Source organism: Eulemur rufifrons, chromosome 7 (genome assembly GCF_041146395.1).
Source record: "Eulemur rufifrons isolate Redbay chromosome 7, OSU_ERuf_1, whole genome shotgun sequence".
NCBI lineage: Eukaryota > Metazoa > Chordata > Mammalia > Primates > Lemuridae > Eulemur > Eulemur rufifrons.
Window position 1 is genome coordinate 276,893,028 of NC_090989.1, and position 22,934 is coordinate 276,915,961.

Genomic DNA, 22,934 nt, shown 5'->3' on the forward strand with positions numbered 1-22,934 from the left:
CTCTGGGAAGCCAAGGCGGGAGGATCACCTGAGGTCAGGAGTTGAAGACCAGCCTGAGCAAGAACAAGACCCTGTCTCTAATAAAACAGAAAAAAATTAGCTGGGCAATTAAATATAGAAAAAATGAGCTGGGCGTGGTGGCATGCACCTGTAGTCCCAATTGCTTGGGAGTCTGAGGCAGAAGGATTGCTTGAGCCCAGGAGTTTGAGGTTGCTGTGAGCTAGGCTGACACCATGGTACTCTACCTAGGGCAACAGAGTGAGACTTTGTCTCAAAAAAAAAAAAAAAGAAAAGAAAAGAAAACGATATTTTATAACCTTGGATAACCTTTTATAAGGGTAATCTTGATGTCAAAACCTGAAGAAGGGCAGTATATGAACAAAAACATAAGTTAGTAAGTTGAATCTAGCAATATATAAAAAAGTATCACAACTAAGTTGGGTTTGTTACAGAAACTCAAGGTCGGTTTAACATTAAAAAAACAAAAACAAACAAACAAACAAACAAACAAAAACAAGCCTGGGCATGCTGGCTCACACCTGTAATCCCAGCACTTTGGGAGGCTGAGGTAGGAGGATCACTTGAGGCCAGGAGTTTAAGACAGCCTGGGCTACAAGGCAAGACCTCACCTTTACAAAAATAAAAAATACACATATACATATAAAAAATCAATCAAAATAATTCAACACATTACCAGAAAAAGAAAAAATCATATGATGATCTCAACAGACACAGAAAAAGCATCGGATAAAATTAAACACCCATTTAGGGTTTAAAAAAAGATCTCAAAAAAAAAAAAAAGTATCGGAAGAACTTCCACTTCTACCCAAGATGTAGTAACAGGGACCAGATTTATTCTCTTATCTCAAAAAATCAAAAGGAAGGAGATGAAATATACTACATAATGGGTTTCAAAGACACCGGACATCAGGCAACGAAGAACAGTGATCCTGAGGACAAAAGAGGTCAGCCCCACAACTGTCCCAGCTGACTGTCTTGAGAGCAATTCCAGGGTGTGGCCCAGGGAAGGGGAACCCAGGCAGGGACCAAGGGATGTCCTGAGTTGAAAAGACAGAGCTGCCAGTCCAGGGAGATCAAGGCAGCTAGATAGGACAGGATATCATAGAGGAGACACTGCACAGACAAAAAGCCGCAGAATTTATAGAGTTCCTCTCAAGTATTCTGCCAAGCACTGATCAGCCCATGTGTGGAAGAAAACTACCAAAGACAGAGGAAAGAACCATCTCACAGGATTAAAGGAAACAGTGCTGCCTGGAACTCACACACAGGCGACAATAGTGCCTGTTCCTAACAACCAGATTTGGAAAACATTGTAATTCCCTGGTAAGGTAATCAGAAGGGTCATGTCACAGAAGCAGAGAATGACAAGCTCTAGTGATGACGGCCCTAAATGCTGCTCTGGTCCCACCTAATAAAGATTGAAAGTATGACCTGAAAGGACAGAAATATTTCCAAATAATTTAACTGCATCCCAGGAAAAATCTCAAGAAATTTATAAGAAGGAAAAAAATCTCTAGTACCTCCACAATGTTTGGCATCTAATCAAAGATTACCAGCCATGCAAAGAAGAAAATATGAGAAAAATCAATCAATCAAAACCAACTTAGACCTGACATTAAAATAGTTATTTTAGCTATAGGGACAAGCAAACTTTTCCTGTAACAGGCCAGATAATAAATATTTTAAGCTTTGTGAGCCATACAGTCTCTGTTATAACTAGTCAACACTGCTTTGGGGCAAAAGTCTTGATCAGGCTTGTCAAATGACAAACAGGATATATAAATAGCCAACAAACATATACGTAAGGTGCTTGGTTTCATCAATTATCAGAGGAATGCAAACTAAATCACATTTTACCCCCGTAGCAACAAGCACACCCACCACCCAGAGCTTGGCTTCTGATACCATTCTCCTATAAAAGGAACCCGGGATCCTTGGAGAAATGTCTGATCCTATGACTGAGGCAGGAAATACACACGATGAGCCCAGAGCATCTTGTAGTGCCACAAAGTGTGGAAGCGTTTAAAAAACAAACATGCTGGGCACTGTGGCGCATGCTTGTAATCCCAGCTACTTGGGAGAATAAAGTGGAAGAATCACTTGAGCCCAGGAGTTCAAGACCAGCCTGGGCAACATAGGGAGACCTCATCTCAACAAACAAACAAATAAGAAAACAAAACCCACAATTATGGTGGTATGTCAAAGAGACACATCAGCCAACTGAAAGAGCTACCAATGACCCCACTAGAACAACTTAGGCAACAAAATAAAGTAGTATTGGACCATAACCCAAAGTATAAAAAATAAATATCCATGAGTCTAATTACATAAATATATGATTGAATAAACAGATAAAGGGGAAAGAATAGACAAATCTTCTATGAAGAAGAATTTAAATTAATTTATGTAGATATTTTCCCTTCAAGGAAGTAGAGCATAACCTCTTTAAGTGTGGACTGTGTCTAGTGACTTCCTTCCAAAGAGTGCAGCATGGAAAGGGGGAAGGAGTAACTTTACAGTGAAAAAATCTGACAAACCCTATCTCAGCCAAGTGATTGAGGTTAACACCAGCAGTAATAAATCATGTAGACAGCACATACCCTTGATAGATGTGATGACAATGGTATTTTATCTCTGTGGTCTTCCTCCCTAACCCCAATCTAATCATGAGAAAAACAGCACATGAATCCCAATTGAGAGACATTCTACAAACTACTTGGCCAATGCTCCTCAAAACTGTCAAAATCATCAAAAATAAAACAGGTCTGAGAAACTATAACTGTCAAGAGGACCCTGAGGGAATATGATGACTAAATGTCATGCGGTATCCTGGGTAGAACACAAAAAGAACATTTACTAAATACTAAAGAAAGTAGAATAAAATATGAATTTTTATTAATAATTTCTTAAAGTAAATATATATGGTCATCATAAAAGAAGTTGAAAATCTAGAAATCATAAAGAAAGAAATAAAAATTATCCAAAATTCTACTCCCTGGAAGTAACCATGAGAAAACAGATCAATGATTAATAGTCCAAGGCAATGGTTCCCAAACTATGTCCTCAGGCAACTCGGGGCACCACGTCAAATTCGCAAGGATGCTGCAGAGTATTTTACAATTTCAAGGGAAATACAGTGACATCTGTCGGATACAACACAAACTACAAGCTCTAGGTAGCTCAATTTTAACAGTAGATCATTTGACATTCCTTTCAATAATCTCATATATTTGTGAGGATGGTTTTTCAGTGGCTGCTGGCATAAAAAATAAATACCATGTGAAAATTGTGTGGTACGGGAAATGAGGTGATGGTATTCAATGTGATTCCAAGGTTTGAGAAGTTGAACAGTGGCTAACATAAACCCCACTGCTAATTGTGGTTACTGAAGAATGAAATAAATTTTTTTTCCTAAAAACAAAACAAACCACAAATATTATTATGCACCTAATAATGGCTAAAATTTAAAAATACCAAATGGTGGCAAACAAGTAAATAAACTGGAATTTTTCACTGAAGTAACTGATGGGAGTGTAAGTTAGTCCAATCGCTTAAGAAAACTGTCAATATTTAATTGACAATGCCCATTTTGTATGACCCAGAAATTCCTTAAATATGTACCCTAAAGAAACTCTTGTACATGTACATCAAAATACACTTTAGAAATGTTTGTGGTTGCATTATTTGTAATTTAGAAACAAATCAATTGCCCACAGATAGGAAAATAAACTGTAGCATAGTTGTGTAACTGAATGCCAAATCATAGTGAAAATGAATGGAACACACTCATAGGCATCAATACAAATGAATCTCAAATTCCTAATGATGAATAAAGCAAACTGAAGAAGAATATATGATTTCATATATATAAAATTTAACAAATCTAAAACTAATTTATTTACAGTTATATCCACACCCAGTTAAACTATATTTACTTATATTCATAAACAGGAGAATAAAAATAATTCAAAGTAATCTTTTCCTCTAATAGAGAACGAAAGGGGTGAATGTCATAGAAGAGAGGCATACAAGGAACTTTCCAGGTATTGATAATAAACTATTTTTTTAAGTTGGTCAGTGGGAATGTTTATTTTATAATTCTTCTTTAAAGTATATATATGTCATATATGTCTTTTTGTATATATATTAGATTTCCTTTTTTTTTTTTGACACAAGGTCTTGCTCTGTTGCCTGGGCTAGGGTGCAGTGTGTCATCACAGCTCACAGCAACCTCAAACTCCTGGGCTCAAGCAATCCTCCTGCCTCAGCCTCCCGAGTAGCTAGGACTACAGGTGCCACCACACCTGGCTAGTATTTCTATTTTTTGTAAAGATGCAGTCTCACTCTTGCTCAGGCTGGCCTTGAACTCCTGTTCCTAATCAATCCTTCCACCTTGGCCTCCCAGAGTGCTAGGATTACAGGGATGAGCCACCATGTCCAGACTAGATTTCATGTTAAAATAACTTAAAGTAAATATTATTTATCCAATAAAATATTTGAACACCTACTGTGTTCCACATATTTTCTGTGCTTTATAAACAAAGAAATAAATATCCCTGTCCTCATAGAGCTTATATTCTAGCAGAGGAAAGAAGACAGAAAGCAAAACCCAGAATGAATAAATGAGAAAACAAAGTATTTTTTTCATACATACTTTTTTATTTAAAAAATAAAAAGAGCAGAGAAAGGGATATCAGGAGCATAGGGCAGATTATATATGAAATATCCACTGAATTTATTTTGAGATATGTCAATTTTTTATTACAAATAAAATTTTATTACATATAAAAACTCTTAGATTTTTACCAGTTTATAAGAAAGTAGGAAAAATGTAAGAGATAAAACAATCAACAATATATTAAGATAAAGTAAATTAATTAATTAATTAATTAAAAAAAAGAGAAAACAATTTCTTGCTTTCAATATCCTGAAGACTGTCAAGTAGATTATCCATCAAAAGTCCTCAAAAAGTACCTGGCATATCTAGATTCTTTAAAAAAAATCTGTTGAATACAAATGGTTATTTGCACTTGAAAATCTATCTTAATTATCCAATTTTCTGGGATAGCATTTTCCATAAAATGAAGAAACATTTTTAAAAGAATTTATAAAAATGAATGTCTGAGTTCTCATTTACTCTTTTGCCTATTACATTTATTCTTTACCTGGTGGCAATTTGGAAACACACCAATGTATTTCATACACTGCAAAGGATAAAGGAATCTAAAATAAGAGAAGAAAGAAAAACCTGAGGCCTTCAGGAATTCTACGCCGACTGAATTGAAGACTACATTCCTACACACCTGAAGAGGTTTTTCATTCAGTAACATTTCAAATTATTTATCTATCATCTAGTCTCAAGTATGTGGCTTCTCTGTTATACCAGTAAAAGTAGCATCACCGACATTTCTGCCTTTAAATCTTGTATCTAAGAGATCTGCAATAGCATGAACTGTCTAGAAACATAATTCTTTTCATTCTTTATTAATAGTCTTTATATTCTTTGATACATAAAAGTAAAAATCCACTCAAAACAACTACTTTTACCTAATTACCTGGATCATTGCAGCGGACTGTCTGATAAAACTGCACTCTCACTGTTACTGAAATTGGTAAATAGAAAATAATGGTTTTAGAAGCCTGAGGAACTTTGAGGCATTTGAAACCAGAAGACATTCTCATCAGGGACTGTTTTCATTTCATTTATGAGACTTTATTACATAATACTCCTGATACCCCTTTCTTTGCTCTTCTTATGTTTTAAATTATAAAGACAGAGAGAGAGAGAGAGAGAGAATGTGTGTGTGTGTACTTTTTTCTCCCTTTTATTCATTCTTGGTTTTGCTTTCTGTCTTCCTTCCTCTGCTAGAATATAAGAAATTATCTATACCAAAGTTTTTTTTCTTGATGATTTCAGTATTACTATTTTAGTCAATAATAGCAAAAATTTTATAGAGCCAGGCAAAACTGTTTTTTTGTTAGCTGTACTACTAAGTAAAGTGAGTAAATCACTTTATTTTCCTGAGTCCGTTTCTCTATTGGTAAACGGGAATGATACCACCTGCCGTCCAATGAGGTAACAAATATAAACCTTATCTGCTAACAAGCACCAGCACCCTGGGAAGGAAGTTACCCTCCCTTGGTGCCCTCCTTCCATTTAGTTCAGTGCCTGCTAATACTCTAATCAACCTAAACACTGAAAAATTAAGAATTGATAAAAACATAGTAAACTGAACACTTAAGATCTATACATTTCACTATATGTAAAATACCCACCAATAAATTTAAGCTGTTAGTTTAAAAATAAACATAATGACAACAGGTAATGTAATAATATTTGAGACATCATTGCTAATCTATCAGTAAATGCCACTTACTATCAAGAAGTCCAAACACTAGCACCAGCCCATCCCCACTCTGGTTTAGAAATTTCTCCATTACCTTCCCCTTACTCCTTTTTCTTACAGAGGTGATTATGGTCTTCACCTCTTAAGTGAAACGTTAAGCCTTGAAAAATCTAAAACATTTTTATTAATTCCTATTCCCTTCAGCCTTCCCAACATTCTTCTGTCCTGAATTTCTTGGGACTTCCTCATCCCACCATTTCAGATTGCAACCTTTCTGCTGGTTATCCTTTGTCCTCCCCATTCTAAGAATAATAATGCAAATAATGGTAGCATAGTAGCAGCAGCAGCAGTAGTAGTGGTGATCAGAAGTAGTAATGAATAGCCAACATTTTGTGGAAGGCCCTATCCTACACACTTCATATGTACATATAATTGAAGTCTCACAACAAATCTATGAGGTAGATACCATTTTATAGATGAATAAACTGATTTACAAAGAGGATGCTATCTTCCAAGGTCACACAACTGGCTTGAATCATTCCAAAGTCACTGTTTATTATGAACATGCACACAATCCTAAATTAGAAGTATATGAAAATGGAGTTATCTAGGCAGGGATGTTATTGTCCAATGTTTGCTTTCTTGTTTTGTACTACTCGTTGGTTTAAAAAAGCAATTTAATAACTATGTAAAATGAAAGTCAATGAGATAAGAATCTCTAAGGGAAGAAGCAGCAATCTCTTCTCTTGTGAAACTAACAATGCTCCTGAAGGTGGAAAACCGTCTTGTTCTTACCCTTGAGGCAGTTCAACATATAGTATAATCTCTACTGTCAACTCTGGCAAAATGGAATACCAATCCAGTTATCTACTGCTGTGTAACTTAGTGGCTTAAAGCAACCTTGTATTGTGCTCATGAATCTGCAATTAGGGTAGGGCTTCACAGGGACAGCTCATCTCTGCTCTACACAGGCACCCACTGGGGCATTTTGATGGGGATCTGCTTTTAGGGCAGCTCACTCACAAGGCTGGCAAGCTGATACCGGATATTGGCTGGGAGCTCAGCTGGGGCTGAGGGTCAGAAGCTTCAGTTTCTCTCTTACACAGGCATCTCCTGGTTTCTTGGGCTCCTCACAGCATAGCACAGTAGTTAAGTTGCAAAAGTGGGTGTCTCAAGAGAGAAAGGTAGAAGGACATGGCATTTTTATGACCCAGCCCCAAAAGTAACATAGTGTCATTTGACCCTCACTCTATTGGTGGAAGGCAGTTACAAAGGTCTGCCATGGTTAAAAGAGTAAGACACAGACCTCATTACTACATGGGAGGAGTGTTAAAAGATAACATTGTGACCACAAGTAAAACATGTAGAAAGAAAGATACTGTTGAAGACATCTTTGAGAAATATCATCTGTCATACCAACAGAATGGTTATATATTAGAATATATAATATCAAAGTTGACTTTTTGCTAATAACGTTCATTGGTTTTTATTACATAGACTTTTCCTATAAAAAACAAGGGATAAAGAGATTAAAAACAATAACCTGGAGTTTCTCCTCTCTTGTGATGAAATAAATTCAATGACCCACAAGTAATTAGAGTCAAACAATAGAGAAAAAGAGGAGAAAGGATGGTTAGGTATGTCCCAGAGGAAAAGAGTGATAAAATAAAGAAAATGAGTAATCCAAATGAAACATATTGAATTGGAAGAAACTTCTGACATCACTTTAGTCTATTTTGCCATTATTTTAGCAACTACTAGAAAACTGAGATTTTTTGCATTTACATTTCAATGAAAGTCAAGAAAATATCTTATTTTTAGTAAAATTCTAAAATGCACAAATTTTTCCCTCATTCATTTCAGTCTCTGTTGTTATTAGTAGTAAAAACCCTTAAAAACGAAATTGTGTCAAATACTTTCAGAGTTAACAAGGTAAAGGAAAAGCTGAGGCACCTGCATCCTGTTTCAAAGAACCGTTTATGGGCAGAGAGAACAATAGATTACATAATGGATGTTGGAAAAAAAGATGAATCAAACCCCTGAGGCATGTAAGGAAAAAAAAAAGAAAGAAAAAGAAAAGGAGTGACTAGAAACCTGCCCAAGCTCTGGGGAATTCACCAGCACACTGTACTATATGCTTTCTGAACACATTCTTCTACAAAGACTCCACACTTAAGCCGCAGTCCTTTTCCCACATATCAGAGCTAGAAATGGCTCCAGGGATCGTTTAATCCAGTGGTTTCCAACATTTCTGAGCATAAGAATCTCTTTTCAAGAGTAAAAATCCCGTGGACATCCATATGACAATTTTGATTTTTATCATCTGGTTTTTGAGAAAAACCAATGAGGACAGGAGTCCCACGAATTCATCAACACCCCTACTAAATGTTATTTGTATTTTGTCATAAGGGCCTTTATATATTAATACAATAGTAGGTACATGAGACACTGGATTTGGATGAAATTCTTAGGAAGCACTAAATACATGACAGTCATTGGTAAATATGTGAGTAAGCTATATTTGAAAAGACTGGGATGGAAGAATTTTCAAGGACTTCATTTTCAGGTATGTTACAATAGGATTTCTCCTACTGTGCTTGTGGTTGGACTCAATAACTTATCTCTTCCAACACACATTCTATAATTCTCTCATAAATTATTAAAAACATTTTACTCTTCTTTTTCACTTATATCTTAATGATTTAAAACTGGTTTTGGACAATATAGATGCATATTCCTATTTTATAAGAAAGTAAGAATCCTCTTACTTGTTAATGACAATTTTATTATCACCAGCCAGGAGTTATCTCAATAGAAAAATAGCTTGCTTATTTATTGTCAGAAAGACAGGCTAATGAAAACTATTTCAAATCTAAAATATTTACTTTTGGCAGTTGTTCTCTGAAAATTTATACATGATAACTATAGTCTGGAAATTATCACAATAGTTTAAAAGTCCTAATGGCTACTTTGCAGGCTTGTGGGAAACCACATGTGAGCACCTTCAACATGCATTCCTCGTCCAGAGAAGAACTCCCAGGACACTGCCAAACAAGCATATGTGCTTTCAAGGCCCATGGAATATATGGAGAGAGAGCACAGGAGAAAGAAACCTGACTGTAAAACAAGAATACAAACAGTGGTACCTAGGCGTAGAGTCAAATGTTTCCAAAACAGCTGCCAAGTTTATGAAAACCCAAGTACCCTCCTTTTGCTTAGCCTGTCGTAAAGATGGCCATTTCATGACAAACTGCATCAATGCAGAGAACCCAAGATAGTAATGCAGAAACTCTGACAGGTTTAAGAGCACTTTGGAAAACATGGCAAAGTAAAGCAATAAAAGACTAGGCTCTTATATTAGGGTTTTCCAGTGAAACAGAACCAACAGGAGGGATACAGATATATTAATAACTATAGATGATACAGATATAGATCTATTATAAGGAATTGGCTTATGCAATTATGGAGGCTAAGAAGTCCCAAGATTTTTTTTTTTTTGAGACAGAGTCTTACTCTGTTGCCCAGGCTAGAGTGAGTGCCATGGCGTCAGCCTAGCTCACAGCAACCTCAAATTCCTGAGCTCAAAAGCGATCCTCCTGTCTCAGCCTCCCGAGTAGCTGGGACTACAGGCATGCACCACCATGCCCGGCTAATTTTTTCTACATATATTTTTAGCTGTCCATATAATTTCTTTTTTCTATTTTTAGTAGAGATGGGGTCTCGCTCTTGCTCAGGCTGGTCTCGAACTCCTGAGCTCAAACGATCCGCCCACCTCGGCCTCCCAGAGTGCTAGGATTACAGGCGTGAGCCACTGTGCCCGGCCAGAAGTCCCAAGATTGGCAATCAGCAAGCTGAAAACCCAGGAGAGCCTATGGTTTAGTTCCAGTCCAAGTCCCAAGGCCTGAGAACGAAGAAAATCAATGGTGTAAGTTCCAGTACAAGAGCCAGCAGGCTCAAGAGCTAAGAGCTTGGTTAGAGTCCAAAGGCAGGAAAAGACTGATGTCTCAGCTCAAGCAGTTGTGCAGAAGAAGTTCCCTCTTGCTCAGTCTTTTTGCGCTAGTCAGGTTTTCAAATGATTGGGCGAGGCCCACTCACGTTAGGGAGGGTAATCTGCTTTACTCAGCCTACCTATTCAAATATTAATCTCATCCAGAAACACCTTCACAAACAAATCTAGAATAATGTTTGGCCAAATGTCTGGGCACCCAGTGGCCCAGTCAAGTTGATACATAAAATTAACCATCATAGCTGACTTGACTCTGATTTGCCCTCTCTTCCCAGACAGCCGAGAAGGTGTTAGAAAAGAGTTTAACACTTGGTGGCATGTAGCAGGCAGAGGAGAACTGACTCTTCACTGAACAACTAGCTCTTTCCTTAACAGGGGCAAACATGAGCAGAGGACTATCTCTCAATCTGCAGGGCAAGAAACCAGGAAGAGCAATTATGCTGAAGATGAAGAGTACATGGCTTGAGATTCAGTTGTAACCAAAAGACAGCTGCTTCCAAAACACACACACACATTCTCTTTCTCTCATACATACACATACACACACACACACATTCTCTTTCTCTCTCTCTCTCTCTCTCTATCAGAAATCAATCTGGAATGAGAAAATGAGAGAAAGCCTAGCTGGACACTGAACCTCTTGGGTAGAATGAAGCCAGTGCTAGAAGAAAGCAGACTCTCCGAGGAAAATCACAGGCTCGTGTAACTCACGAAGCCAGGACAATGAGTCAAGCTGCTCGCCAGGGCCATAGTCACCTCAAGGCTCAACTAGAGCAGGAGGAGCCCCTTCCAAGCTCACTCATGTGAGCCATTCATGCGGCTGCCAGCAGGCCTCAGAAGATCCACATCCAAGTTCACTCTTGTGGTTGCTGGCAGGCCTCACTTCCTCACCACATGGCCTGAGTCATCTTCACGACATGGCAACTGGCTTCCCCCTGTCCAGGGCTGCCTCATCAAGGCAGTTAGGCCCACCCCCCAATCCCCAAGAGTGAGGGGAGAGAAGTGGGGGGAGAGAGAGAGAGGGAGAGAGAGAGAGAGGGAGAGATAAAACACACCCAAGACAGAAGTGAGAGTCTTTTTTAAAACCCAATCTGGGAAGTGACATCTCCTCACTTCTGCTATATTCTACTCACTAGAAGTGAGTTGCTAAGTCCAGCCCACACGCAAGGGGAGGAGAAGCTCCATCTTTTAAAGAAAGTAGAATCAAAGAATTTATATGTGGACAGATCTTCAAAACCACCACAAGGACTATAAAAGAATTATTGAGGAAAAAAAGTAGCTGGGTAAGGTATTAAGACATCAATGGATGTTTTATTCTCACTGTAGTCCCAATCCCCAAGATGATAGTCCTATTTGCTTCCTTGCCTCAAGGGAGGTTTGGGTTTGTTTTCTGAAAATGTGGACTCCTTGAGGAGATCATGCTGAGGAAAGGGTGAAAAGATGAATGCCTTTGAGGGGAGAAAAGTGGAAAGAAGAAGAAAAAAGGGAGTGATTTATCTGGGAAGGGGAAGGAGTTCCTTAGGGACCCACAAAAAGAGGGGCCTTGCAACTCCACTGCCTAGCAGTGTTCCAGATAAACAGCAAGTCCTCATGGAGAAAGGAGCACGTGTTGTACCAAGGAAAGCTGAAACCTGGACACCAGAAGCCCCACGCTAGAATGGCAATGGAATCTTGTGCCTGAGATTGGCCATAACCATTAGAGCCACCAAGCTTCAAAGACTCATACCCTCTTTCCAGACTGGTTTCTGATGGACAATATGCTTACCAGTCATAGCCACAACGGACTGAAAACTAACCCGCCACCCTTCTCCTGGTTCTTCAAAAGCCTCTCCAATTCTTATATAACCTTAAGGGTGGATACCCATTTTTAATCACCAAGATTGAATTTCTCATCAGTTTGGTAGAAGTGGGGAAGAGGAGGTAGCTGCAGAGTAGGATTTCATTTAAAAAGATTAAAATGTAATATTTCTTGTTTATCTGATTTAGTGAAGTGAGATTCATGCTTGCTATATGGGCAATTAATTTGCTAACCTATGGATATCTTTTGACAAGTAATCTTGGTGGTTTCAAAGAAGGTTCCAAACAAGCTGCTTCATCAAAACATTAAGATTTTTCCATCAGTAATATATTACTCCAAAATTTTTCCAGGCTATACTCTCTTAATGTATAGAACATTAAGCAATTAGTTACATATCCATGTATATCTGAATGCCCCTCCCAAGAAAAACCCCAGTCTTGTTGGAAAGCCATCCTTTTATCTTAGGGATCCACAATTTCCATAAAAAAGAAAAAATTCAATCCCACCACCTGGTCACTTCATCTCTCAACAGATCCAGCCATAATTAGCATCATGGATTACCTATATTTCAGGATTTTATCCAAAAATACAACTCCTACTGAGTGCTCCTCAACTTTTATCAAAAACCTAAATAAGAGAAACTATATGAAAAATTATTGAAAGACCTAGTATAAATCCATTCTTCTAGATTTGCTGCTTTCAAAACTACTTTTGGATTATATAATCCTTTCTTTCAAACAAAATCCTACACAAATAGACTCTGAAGATATAAAACAGAAGCAGAATGATGTTAGAAGAACATTTCTCCTTGGAGAAATGGCTGATTCCAGGTCTGAGCAGAAAACATACAAGATGGGCCTGGAATATCTTATAGAATCTGGAGGCAGGGAAGCTACCGCCATCTATCAGAATCTGTCAAAAGGACCCAGGAGCTAGGTCAACATGAACATCAACAAGAAAAGCAATTATAATGATTAAAACACATTGAATATGCTTAAATCCATGAGTTGATAATAACATTAAGAAAACAAACAAGAAACAAAGAAAGCCAGTCACCTTTAGAAGATGCTAGAGAACCAACTCATACTGAAAACTGGTAAACAAAGGGAGAAAAACAAGCATTTGTCCTGCTTTTCCTTTTACAAACTGCACCAAATAATCAATGCAGGGAAGGAGTACAGATCAGTTGCCAGGAGGCTGGGGGTGCCAGGAGAATGTGACTGCAACAGGACAGCACAGCAAGTTTTTCCGGAAAATAGAAATGTTCTATACTCTTACTGCAGTGGTGGTTATATGAGTCTATACATGTGTTCAATTTCATGGAATTATATACACAAAAATCAATTTCACTGTATGTTAATTTTAAACATAAAATACAAAAAAATGTTTTAAGTCAACAAGGGAAACTTCTCTTTCTGGAAGTATTCCAGCTAATAAGGAAGGAATGAAAGAATGAAAATCAACATTTGTAACCTCTAATGAAATTATACATGTAGACACTGATTACTATGGGTTCCTAACATCCAAAGAGAGAGAGAGAGAAGCCTTAATGAAAGTACATACCATGCCTATGAAGTATTCTTTAAAAAAATTAACTTTGACTACAGAACCATGCTAAATGATATAATACCATTAGATAAAGTCGGCAAAATTGAGACCGGAAAAACTGTTCAGTGGTTGCTAACTGATTAGTAGAGACAGAAGAGAATTTGGGAGAGTGATGGAACTGTTCTATACTATGATTGCAGTGGTATTTACACAACTGCATTTGTCAAAATTCACAGAGCTGTACACTAAAATAGGTGAATTTTACCTATGAAAATTATACTTCAACTTTTTAAAAATTTGAAAATTCAGACTTTGGGAAACTCTTAATAACAAACATGCTTTCTTCAACAAATAAACAGCACAGGAAAAAAGAGAAGGAGTAGAAATACCACAGATTAAAAAAAGACTTAAGAGCTAATCAACTAATTGCAAATTATGAACATTATATGGATCCTGATATGAACAAACATTGTTTTTTAAATGATTAGCCAACTATGGAAATCTAAACATTGATATTTGATGATATTAAGTGAATATTGTTAATTTTTAAGTTACTATTAATGGTATTGTGGTTATGTGTTCTAAAAGAATCCTTATCTTTCAAGAAAACTGAAATATTTACAGATTAATACAATATATGCTTCAGGTGGAGCTGGGTCTGTAAAGATGAAACAATAATTGTTGAAGCTGGTGATGAACAATTCAGGTTCATTTTAGCATTGTAAGTTTGTCTGTATTTGAAATTTTCCATATGAAAAATATACATACATACATATATACATACCTACATAAAAGTACAAGCATAGCCTTAGAAGTTAGCCTGGTTAACCTCCCTCTGGCTATTCCTGACACTCCACCCTACAGGTAGCCCTTGAATTTGTCCCAAGGAACATTTGGGCTCTTTTTGAACATCCTTGAAAATCACTGCTTGACTCTTCCAGGTTTTATTCTTGAATAAAATATTACCATGAAAATGCTCCATACTTTGACCACACTATCTTGGCTCCTCCAGAATCTTTCACAGAATTGAATTTGGCATTATGCCCTAAGTTTTCACTGACACATGCTACAAGAAATAGCTTTACTAAAACCACTGCATTTGCAGCAGGGATGTTGCTGAGGCAAATAGTCACAAAGAAGCTCTATAGTAACTAGAGTATAGTCCCGAGCTTCAGTGTAGATTAGAAAATGTTCTCCCATACTTGTGGCCAGGAGTTTGAGAGTAGCCGGGGCAACATAGCAAGGCTCTGTCTCTACAAAAAATTTTAAAAATTAGCTGGGCATGGTGGTATACACCTGTAGTCCTAGCTACTTGGGAGGCTGAGACGGGAGGATCACTTGAGCCCAAGAGTTGAGACTACAAGAGTGAGCTACAATCACACCACTGCACTCCAGCCTGGCAACAGAGTGAGACCTTGTGTCTAAAAAATAAATAAAAAGAATACATTCTCCCAGTTTTCCATATAACTACCTCCATAATCTGCTTCTCACCAAAGAGTAAGAGATCTGTCTCCTAGAGATAAACACTACCTGTCTGACAACCACTTGAAGAAAGGCCCTACAGTGGACAGCTAACATTACAGAGAAAGATGAAACCCAAAGACAGAAAGCAGTTTGCGCTATTTCCACATGTTCTCCCTAGGTTATTTCATTCATTTTCATGATTTAGATCACCAAGTGTTCGCAGATGACTTCTAAATCTGTATCTCAAGCCCTAAATAATCTTGCTTCTCAGCAACAGACCCCTATTTTTATGTGCCTGGTCAGAGATGATTCACTGAAGCACTTTACACTTCATATAGCCAAATAAATTCATACTCTTACCCTCCCAAACTTGTTCTTGCTTCTGTGTCTGCCATCTCAATTAAAAGTGTTCCCATCCAACCTATTATTCAAGCTACAAGCATCTCAAGATACCATGAAAAATAAAAGGCAAGCCATAGATGAAAGAAAGTATCTGCAAAACATATACCTGATAAAGAATTTGCTTTCAGAATACCTAAAGAAATCCTACAATCATATAAGACAAATGACTGATAAAAAGTAGGCAAAAGATTTGGACACTTCAGTTATATGAATGGCAAATTAGTACATGAAAAGATACTCAACATCACCAATCAGACATCACCAGTCACCGGGGAAAGGCAAATTGAAACCACAATGATACGTACCACCATACAGCCACAGAATGGCAAACAATGGTGATAGTTTCAAAGGTGTACATGTATTTCAAAACTTATCAAATTATACATTTAAATACGAGTTTATTGTATGTCAATCATACCTCTATAAAGCTGTTTAAAGGAAAAAGAATGACAATAGCAAGTATTGGTGAGGATATGCAACAAATGGAATTTCACATACTGCTAGTGGGAATGCAAAATGGTACAGCCACTTTGGAAAACAGTTTGGCAATTTCTTTAAAAGTTAAACATACATTTACCAAAGACCCAGCAAGTCCACCCCTAAGCATTTACTACTCAAAAGAAATGAAAACATATGTCTGAACAAAGACTTAAATGTTCAGAAGAGTTGTATTCATACTGGCCAAAAACTGGAAAAAAGCCAAATGTCCACCAACCAGTGAATGGATAAACAGAAGGTGGTGACAGCACACAATGAAATACTCTTCAGCCGTTAGAAAGAACTAACTACAGTTATACATAATAACATGGATGAATCTCCAAAGCATTATGCCAAGTATGAGACGCTAGACACAAAAGAATATATACTGGATGATTCCACTTATATGAAATTCTAAAAGAGGCAAAACAATAGTGATTAAAAAAATATCAGTGGTTACCAAGGCCATGACTGCAAGGGAACATGAGGAAATTTGGGGATGGAGAGGACAGCAATGGTGATGTTCTATATCATGATTGTACTTGGTGGTTACACAACTGTATGTTTGTCAAAACTCAAAACTGAATAATTAAAATTGGGGAATTTTATTGTATGTAAATAATACCTCAATAAAGCTGATTTTTAAAAAGACTGGAAGGAAAAACAAAATAAAACATCTTAAACTCATGATAATCACAGTTATCATTTATTGAGTCCTTATTGTCAGGTAACTGTACCATGAACTTTACAAGCATTATTTCATTGAATCCTCTCAATAAGTCATTCATTGAATCATTCAACAAAGAGTAACTGAGTACTTACATGTGAGGCACTGTTCTAGGTCCTGGGAATACAGTTAGTAAAGGAAACTGTAAAAAGTCTCTGCATTCGTGGAGTTTACATTCAGAGGAGAGTAATAATCCTACAAGGTAGGTACTATCATTAGCTGCACTTTTCAGAAGAGCAAACAGGTTGAGAGGTTAAATACTTTGCTCAAGAGCCCAAGGTAGTACTTGGAAGAGCTGGAATTCAAACTCTAGTCCAGGATTTATTTCTCAGCCTCAGCACTATTGACATGTTTGAGCTGGCTAATTCATAGATTAGGAAGTTGTCCTGTGCATTGCAGGATGTTTAGCAGCATTCCTGGCCTCTACCCACTAGATGCCCCAAGTTATAACAACCCAAAATGTCTCCAGACATTGTCAAATGTCCTTTAGGTGGCAAAAGCCTTCCCCAGTTTGATACCATGGGCTCAAGCTCTTAAAACACCTTTCTTTGCACTCTTGGTACTGCCCTGGTTCAGCTCACCCAAGACCTCATTATTAGTCAATCTACAACCAGGCTCCCATCTCTGTCATTTCAACAGTCACACTACCACAAAATTAAGCATCTAAACTTTCAGGGCCTAGGTGAACATCTGTTGAAACTGCCCTCTCTATCAGTATGCAGAGTTACTATAAACCATTTGTATATACTGTGTAAACCTTTGTATATATACAAAGCCATTACACTCTCATATTTCAGTATCTGTCTTCTGCACTAATACATGAGTTTTGCCCCAGCAAGGGCCATATCTCACTCATGTCTATACCCCTAGAAACCAGAAGTAGAAAGCATTCAAATGTTTCTTAAACAAATTATATACACCAACAAAATGCCTGGATCTCTTTGCTTTGAATACATTAAAAAAAAAAAAAAAAAAAAGCCCCCAAATCATACAGTCAAGCTTTAACGAATGTGAGTCCTATCCAAACAAATAGGTCTTATTCCTAATAGGACCAGAAAGGACTCCCTAACTCTAACTCATAACCCAAACTTTATTAACAGACATATCGGGCTCTTCAGAATTTTTCAAAACCACACAGAGATCAAGCTTCCTACTCTTAAAACTCCTTTCAGTCCGGTACAGTTTATCAAGGGCATCAAATAGTATCATATTACTCTGGACCACCAAAGGCCCACTGTACACTCTCTTGCCACCAAGTCACTTATTGGTTCACTAGCTTTACCGAGCTCCCCTCAGTACTAGGTACAAAGATGAATTGAGACAAAGAAATAACAGTATGGCATGAGGTTTTATTGAGGGGGAAAAGACACAAAGAAATAACAACAGTACAGCATGAGTTTCTTCTTTCAAACTTAGTTCTTCTTAAACTGTCTCACAGTTTCGTCTGCACTAGGAATGCTCTCAAAAGATAACTCAGCCACTAATTGATGTCTATCAAAAAGAATGACTGAGCATCAACTATCCTAAAATAAAAATCATACTTTTGGCAACTGTTTTCTAAAATGTGATAGGATATATAATAGTCAACAACTCTACACAGCAGGCCAACTCAACCAAATACTTAAGGCTACATTTACCAATTAATTAATCTTGAAGTGTTTACCAGGAAGTTGTATCATTTGACACTGAGAATTTCTATGGCCACAGTATGAAACTCATAATACATTATTTTTTTTAAATGTCTGGCTACAGTCATTACATCCATCTTGAGGCTTTTAACTGGCCATTCTGGTTTTCTGTTTTTAGAGCAATCCTAGAATTGTTTTCTGAGGAAAATCTTGGTCTTGCACACCGGACCTTCAAAAACGTATGCTGGCAGTCCATTCAGGTCAAAATCCTGACATGATCAGGATCTGACCTGAATCAGATGTGCAGAGTGTGTGCCATCAATTATTCTTGACCAAGAATATAAGCTTAAATTCACTGCTACCTGATGCTAGCCAAAGCTTAGTTACAAAGAAATAACATTCATGAAGAATTGTTTAAGGACTCATTCACTCAATGATTCAATAAACTGTTCTCTAAGTGCCAGACATCATTCTAGGTGCTAGGGATAAGCAGTGAACAAAACACGCATAGTCCCTGCAGCTCACGTTATCTCTCTGTATCTCTGAATCAAGCCAAACCATCAAAGAACTGTACACCTAAACCACATTGCTTTGGCCCTTTGGAGACTGTTCACTGGCAATATCTCAACTTGGAGTAAGAAGCATTATAAGAAGCAATCTTAAAAAAATCTGCAACATATGTCTGATTTTATGGACACCATGAATCTGGAAATTGAACTTTATTTTCTTCTTTGCTTTGATCCAGGAAACTCAGAGGTAGATACAGAACCAACTTTTTAGTAACTGTGAAGGATTTTTCAGTCTGTGCACTAACTTTGCCACTGGTTTAATTTTATTCTTCTTCTTTGCTCTAATTTCTTTGTTTTTAATCCCCTAGACTATATGCATATGTTTTGAAAAGAGGTGGGAAATAAAAGGTATTTGATGGGTGCTTTTTAACTTAAAATTTATTGTGTGCTTTCTATGTGCCAGGCACTGTTCTAGACAGTTTACAATCCTAGAGAGGTCAAACTATTATTATTTCTATTATATAGATGAAGAAACCGAGGCTCCGAGAGGTTTATTAACTTGTATATGATCTCACAATTTATATTTGACAGAGCTGGATTCAAATTCAGCCTAAACCATTTCCCACAAGTGTATGTACAGGCTATGATGGAAGCAAATAAGGTAGAGCAGAGGAAGGAGAAGGAGGGGTGAGGAAAACCCTCCCTGAGGATGTAATGTTTGAGCAAAGTCTTAAAAGGAGGAGCTTGTCAAGCAGCAAGGAGAAAGCATTTCAGAGAGAAAGAGAAACAATGTATAAAAACCCAAAGCAAAGAAGAAACATAAGCTCTGGGAATGGTAAACAGAATACAGAGTTTTACTCTCAGTTACATTAACACACCTTGGAAGGTTCACCAGGAAGTTAAATCATTTAAAACTAGACATTAACAGGTCCATTATTGAGAATTTCTGTGGCCAAAGTATTAACCTGTGGCTGGAGAGATAGGTAGAAGTAAAATAAAGGTAGTTTTTAAAATATGATTAGGCTAAAAAATCTGCATCATGTTCCATAAGCAATGGGGAATCACAGAAGGATCCTAAGCACAAGAATGACAAAATCAACTTATACTGTATAGGGGACGAATTATAGACTCTAGGGAAGGGAACGAGTCAGGAGGCTACTATAACAGTCTGACAGTAGGGTACTGAGAGTTAGGCCAGAGCCATCCAAAAGAAGTACAGTGCAAACCATGTATGTAACTTTTGATTTTCTAGTAGCCACATTCGAAAAAGTAAAAGGAAGTAAAAATAATTTTAGTAGTTTTATTTAATGCAATATACCTAAAATATTATTTCACTCTGTAATCAATATAAAAAATTAGTAATGAGAAATTTTATCCAATTTTTGTACTAATTTGAAGTCTAGTATGTATTTTATACTTACCTCATTTCAGATAACAAATTTTCATGGGAAATATTTGATATATATTTAGATTTCGTAAAATGTACAGATGAAAAATACAGATGCACAAACCCAAATTGTTCAAAATATACTTAAACATTTTTCAATAAGTGATCAAATAGCAGTTTGTAAAGTTAAATTAATTACAATTAAATAAAATTAAATCTTCAGTTCCTCAGTCATGCTAGACACATTTTGAGTGCTCAACAGCCATATGTGGCTACTGTACTGGACAGTACGGGCCTAAAGAGTGACAAAGGCACTTGGTTGACACTTCCACCAACAGCATTTCATATCTACCTACTGTTGAGGTTTTCTGTGCATTGACAGAGATAACTTGCCAGGTATTAACTCTGAAAGTAATCCTACTGGTCACATCACTACTGTAGCTTACTGTCTCTAGGCTGATGCCAACATCAGTGAAAAAGGAATCTTCTAATGACTACACAGAATCACTATGTAGTACCTGACACATGGAATATAGTCAAAAATGTTTGTGGGATGAATATATCCTCTTCTTCATTACTCAGGGAATAATTCACTTGTTTGTGGACTACTTAAACCCTTTGTTTTTATTTTCCTAAAGTTCGACCATTTCAGTGTATTAGACTGTATGTATAATAAAAAAAACATAAAGCAGTAAGGAAACATTTTCAATTGAATATGTATTCAAGGCATTACAGTATAATGATTAAGAACTTAAGCTCTGGAGTCGGACTGTCTGGATTCAAATCCTGTTTCTATCATTTATTAGATGTGTGATCTTGGATAAATACTTGGCCTTTCTGTGCCCCAGTTCCCTCTTCTGCAAAACAGCGATGACACTACATACTCTCTTGGGGTGCTTTGAGGACTGCAGGTAACACACATAGAGCACTTGCACGCAGTACTTGGCACATAAAAGATGTTCAGTAAAGATGAGCTTTTTAAACAGAAATGACGGAAAAGTTGAAATTATAGCTAAAGTAAAAAACTAGGATTTTTCAATCATCCATGTCTCTCACATTACCTTAGATACCAAAAAAAAGACTGTAGAGGTAGTAATTTGAAGTCCTCAAAAGAAAAATCTCCCACGTAGTTATATCCATTTAAAAGGGAATACATAAGAAACTTCATTTGCTGGCAGTGTAGAGTTGTGCAGTATAGCACAGGTGCAGCCAAGCAAAGAGAAAAATACCAGGCAAAATAGGAAGGCATCTGCCTTACCTGCTTTTCCGTTTTCGAGGTGGTTTCTCCACTGTGCCAGTCAGTCTACAGACCAAACAAACAAGACGGTAACCAAAAGTAACATACAGGAACCCATCTCCGGGCCCTACCGTGCCAGTCAAGAACTAAATGTACCACCTTCTAGGACCACAGGCTCGCCAAGCCCAAACCTGACCTTACAAATGCCTTATGCCCCGTATCCCCCATTTACCAAGACCAAACAATCCTGGGACTGGCCGTTCCCCTATTGCCCTCTTTGCCCAAACCCAGCTCTGCCTCCTGGTCCCTCACCCGATCCTCAGCCCCTGTTCGTCACAGCCCAGCTCCCCAAAACCACCCACCTCCACCTACTCATTGTCTGCTTCATCACCCCCACAAGGCCCCCCAGCCTCCCCTTTACCGTGCCCACCCGCTCCCGACCGTGTACGGCCCCTCCGAGCCCCGCCTCTCCAGGCCTGCGACCCCCGCATTCCAGGGCCCCTCCGCGGGGCGTGCGCGCCCTGCCACTCCCGGCCCGGCGCCCCCAGCCTCACGCCTCGGCGCCCCTTCCCTCACACGCCCCTCTCACCCGGCCTCGAGGATGCGATCGCCGCCCAGCCTGCGCCCCAGCCTCCGGGCGCCCCCCAGGCCCCTGCAGCCTGCACCCCCGCCCCTCCTGTCTCGGCGCCCCGAATGCTCCGCGGCCGCGAGCCGCTGCCCCTGGGCCCGTTCCCTAGCCCCAGCGCCATCCCCAACCCCGGCCTCCACGCAGCCCCCGCCCCACCTGGGGGCCAGGCGACTCCGCGGCTGCTGGGGCTGCCGGGCTCCTCTGACCATCCGGCTCCTGCTCCGCCGCGGGAGCTGCTCCGGCGGCCGCAGGGCTCGCTCGGGAAGCTGAGGCGGCGGAGGCTGGAGTAGGCGGAGAGGCGGGAGGAGGGCCTCGCGCCTCTGCCAGGCTTGCCTCGGGGCCCGCCTCCTCCGCGCCGCTCCTCGGCTCCCATTGGCTAGAGTCGCAGGGTGGACGGAAGCCTGGCAGCCGACTGGGCGCTCGGGCTGTCACTTCCCGCGCTGCCCACCCAGAGGTTTGGTTGAGACTGCAGGTGGCGGCGGAGGCGCCTTAGAGATTGCTGGCAGGGCCGGGGGAGACCTCAGCGCCACCGTGCGCCGGAAAGTAGAAACTGCATCTCTGGAGCCAGACACCTGCCCGCAGGTTCTCCTTGCTCTGCGTCTTGCATCCCACACACCTGCTGGGGCCCCCCCTCTTCTGCACCACGACAGGACTAAAGACCAAGCACTGCAATTCCCCAAATTCCTCTGACAGGTGCGACAGTGAGGCAACTCTCACCAACGAGATTCCTTTTAAACCCTCTCAAATACGCAGTC

General features: G+C 38.8%; 1 protein-coding gene across 1 annotated transcript in view; it reads right to left on the bottom strand.

Moving 5' to 3' along the window:
• The window catches only part of SCAI (suppressor of cancer cell invasion), a 101,744-nt gene extending 79,313 nt beyond the window's left edge, over positions 1-22,431 (bottom strand). The window contains exons 1-2 of the mRNA XM_069474663.1: positions 22,336-22,431; positions 21,573-21,617 (exon numbers count right to left, since the gene is read on the bottom strand). Of these exons, the coding sequence (XP_069330764.1) occupies positions 21,573-21,617; positions 22,336-22,388 (98 nt within the window). The 5' untranslated portion in view covers positions 22,389-22,431. The remainder of the gene's footprint in view (positions 1-21,572; positions 21,618-22,335) is intronic.
• Positions 22,432-22,934: the final 503 nt, after the last annotated feature.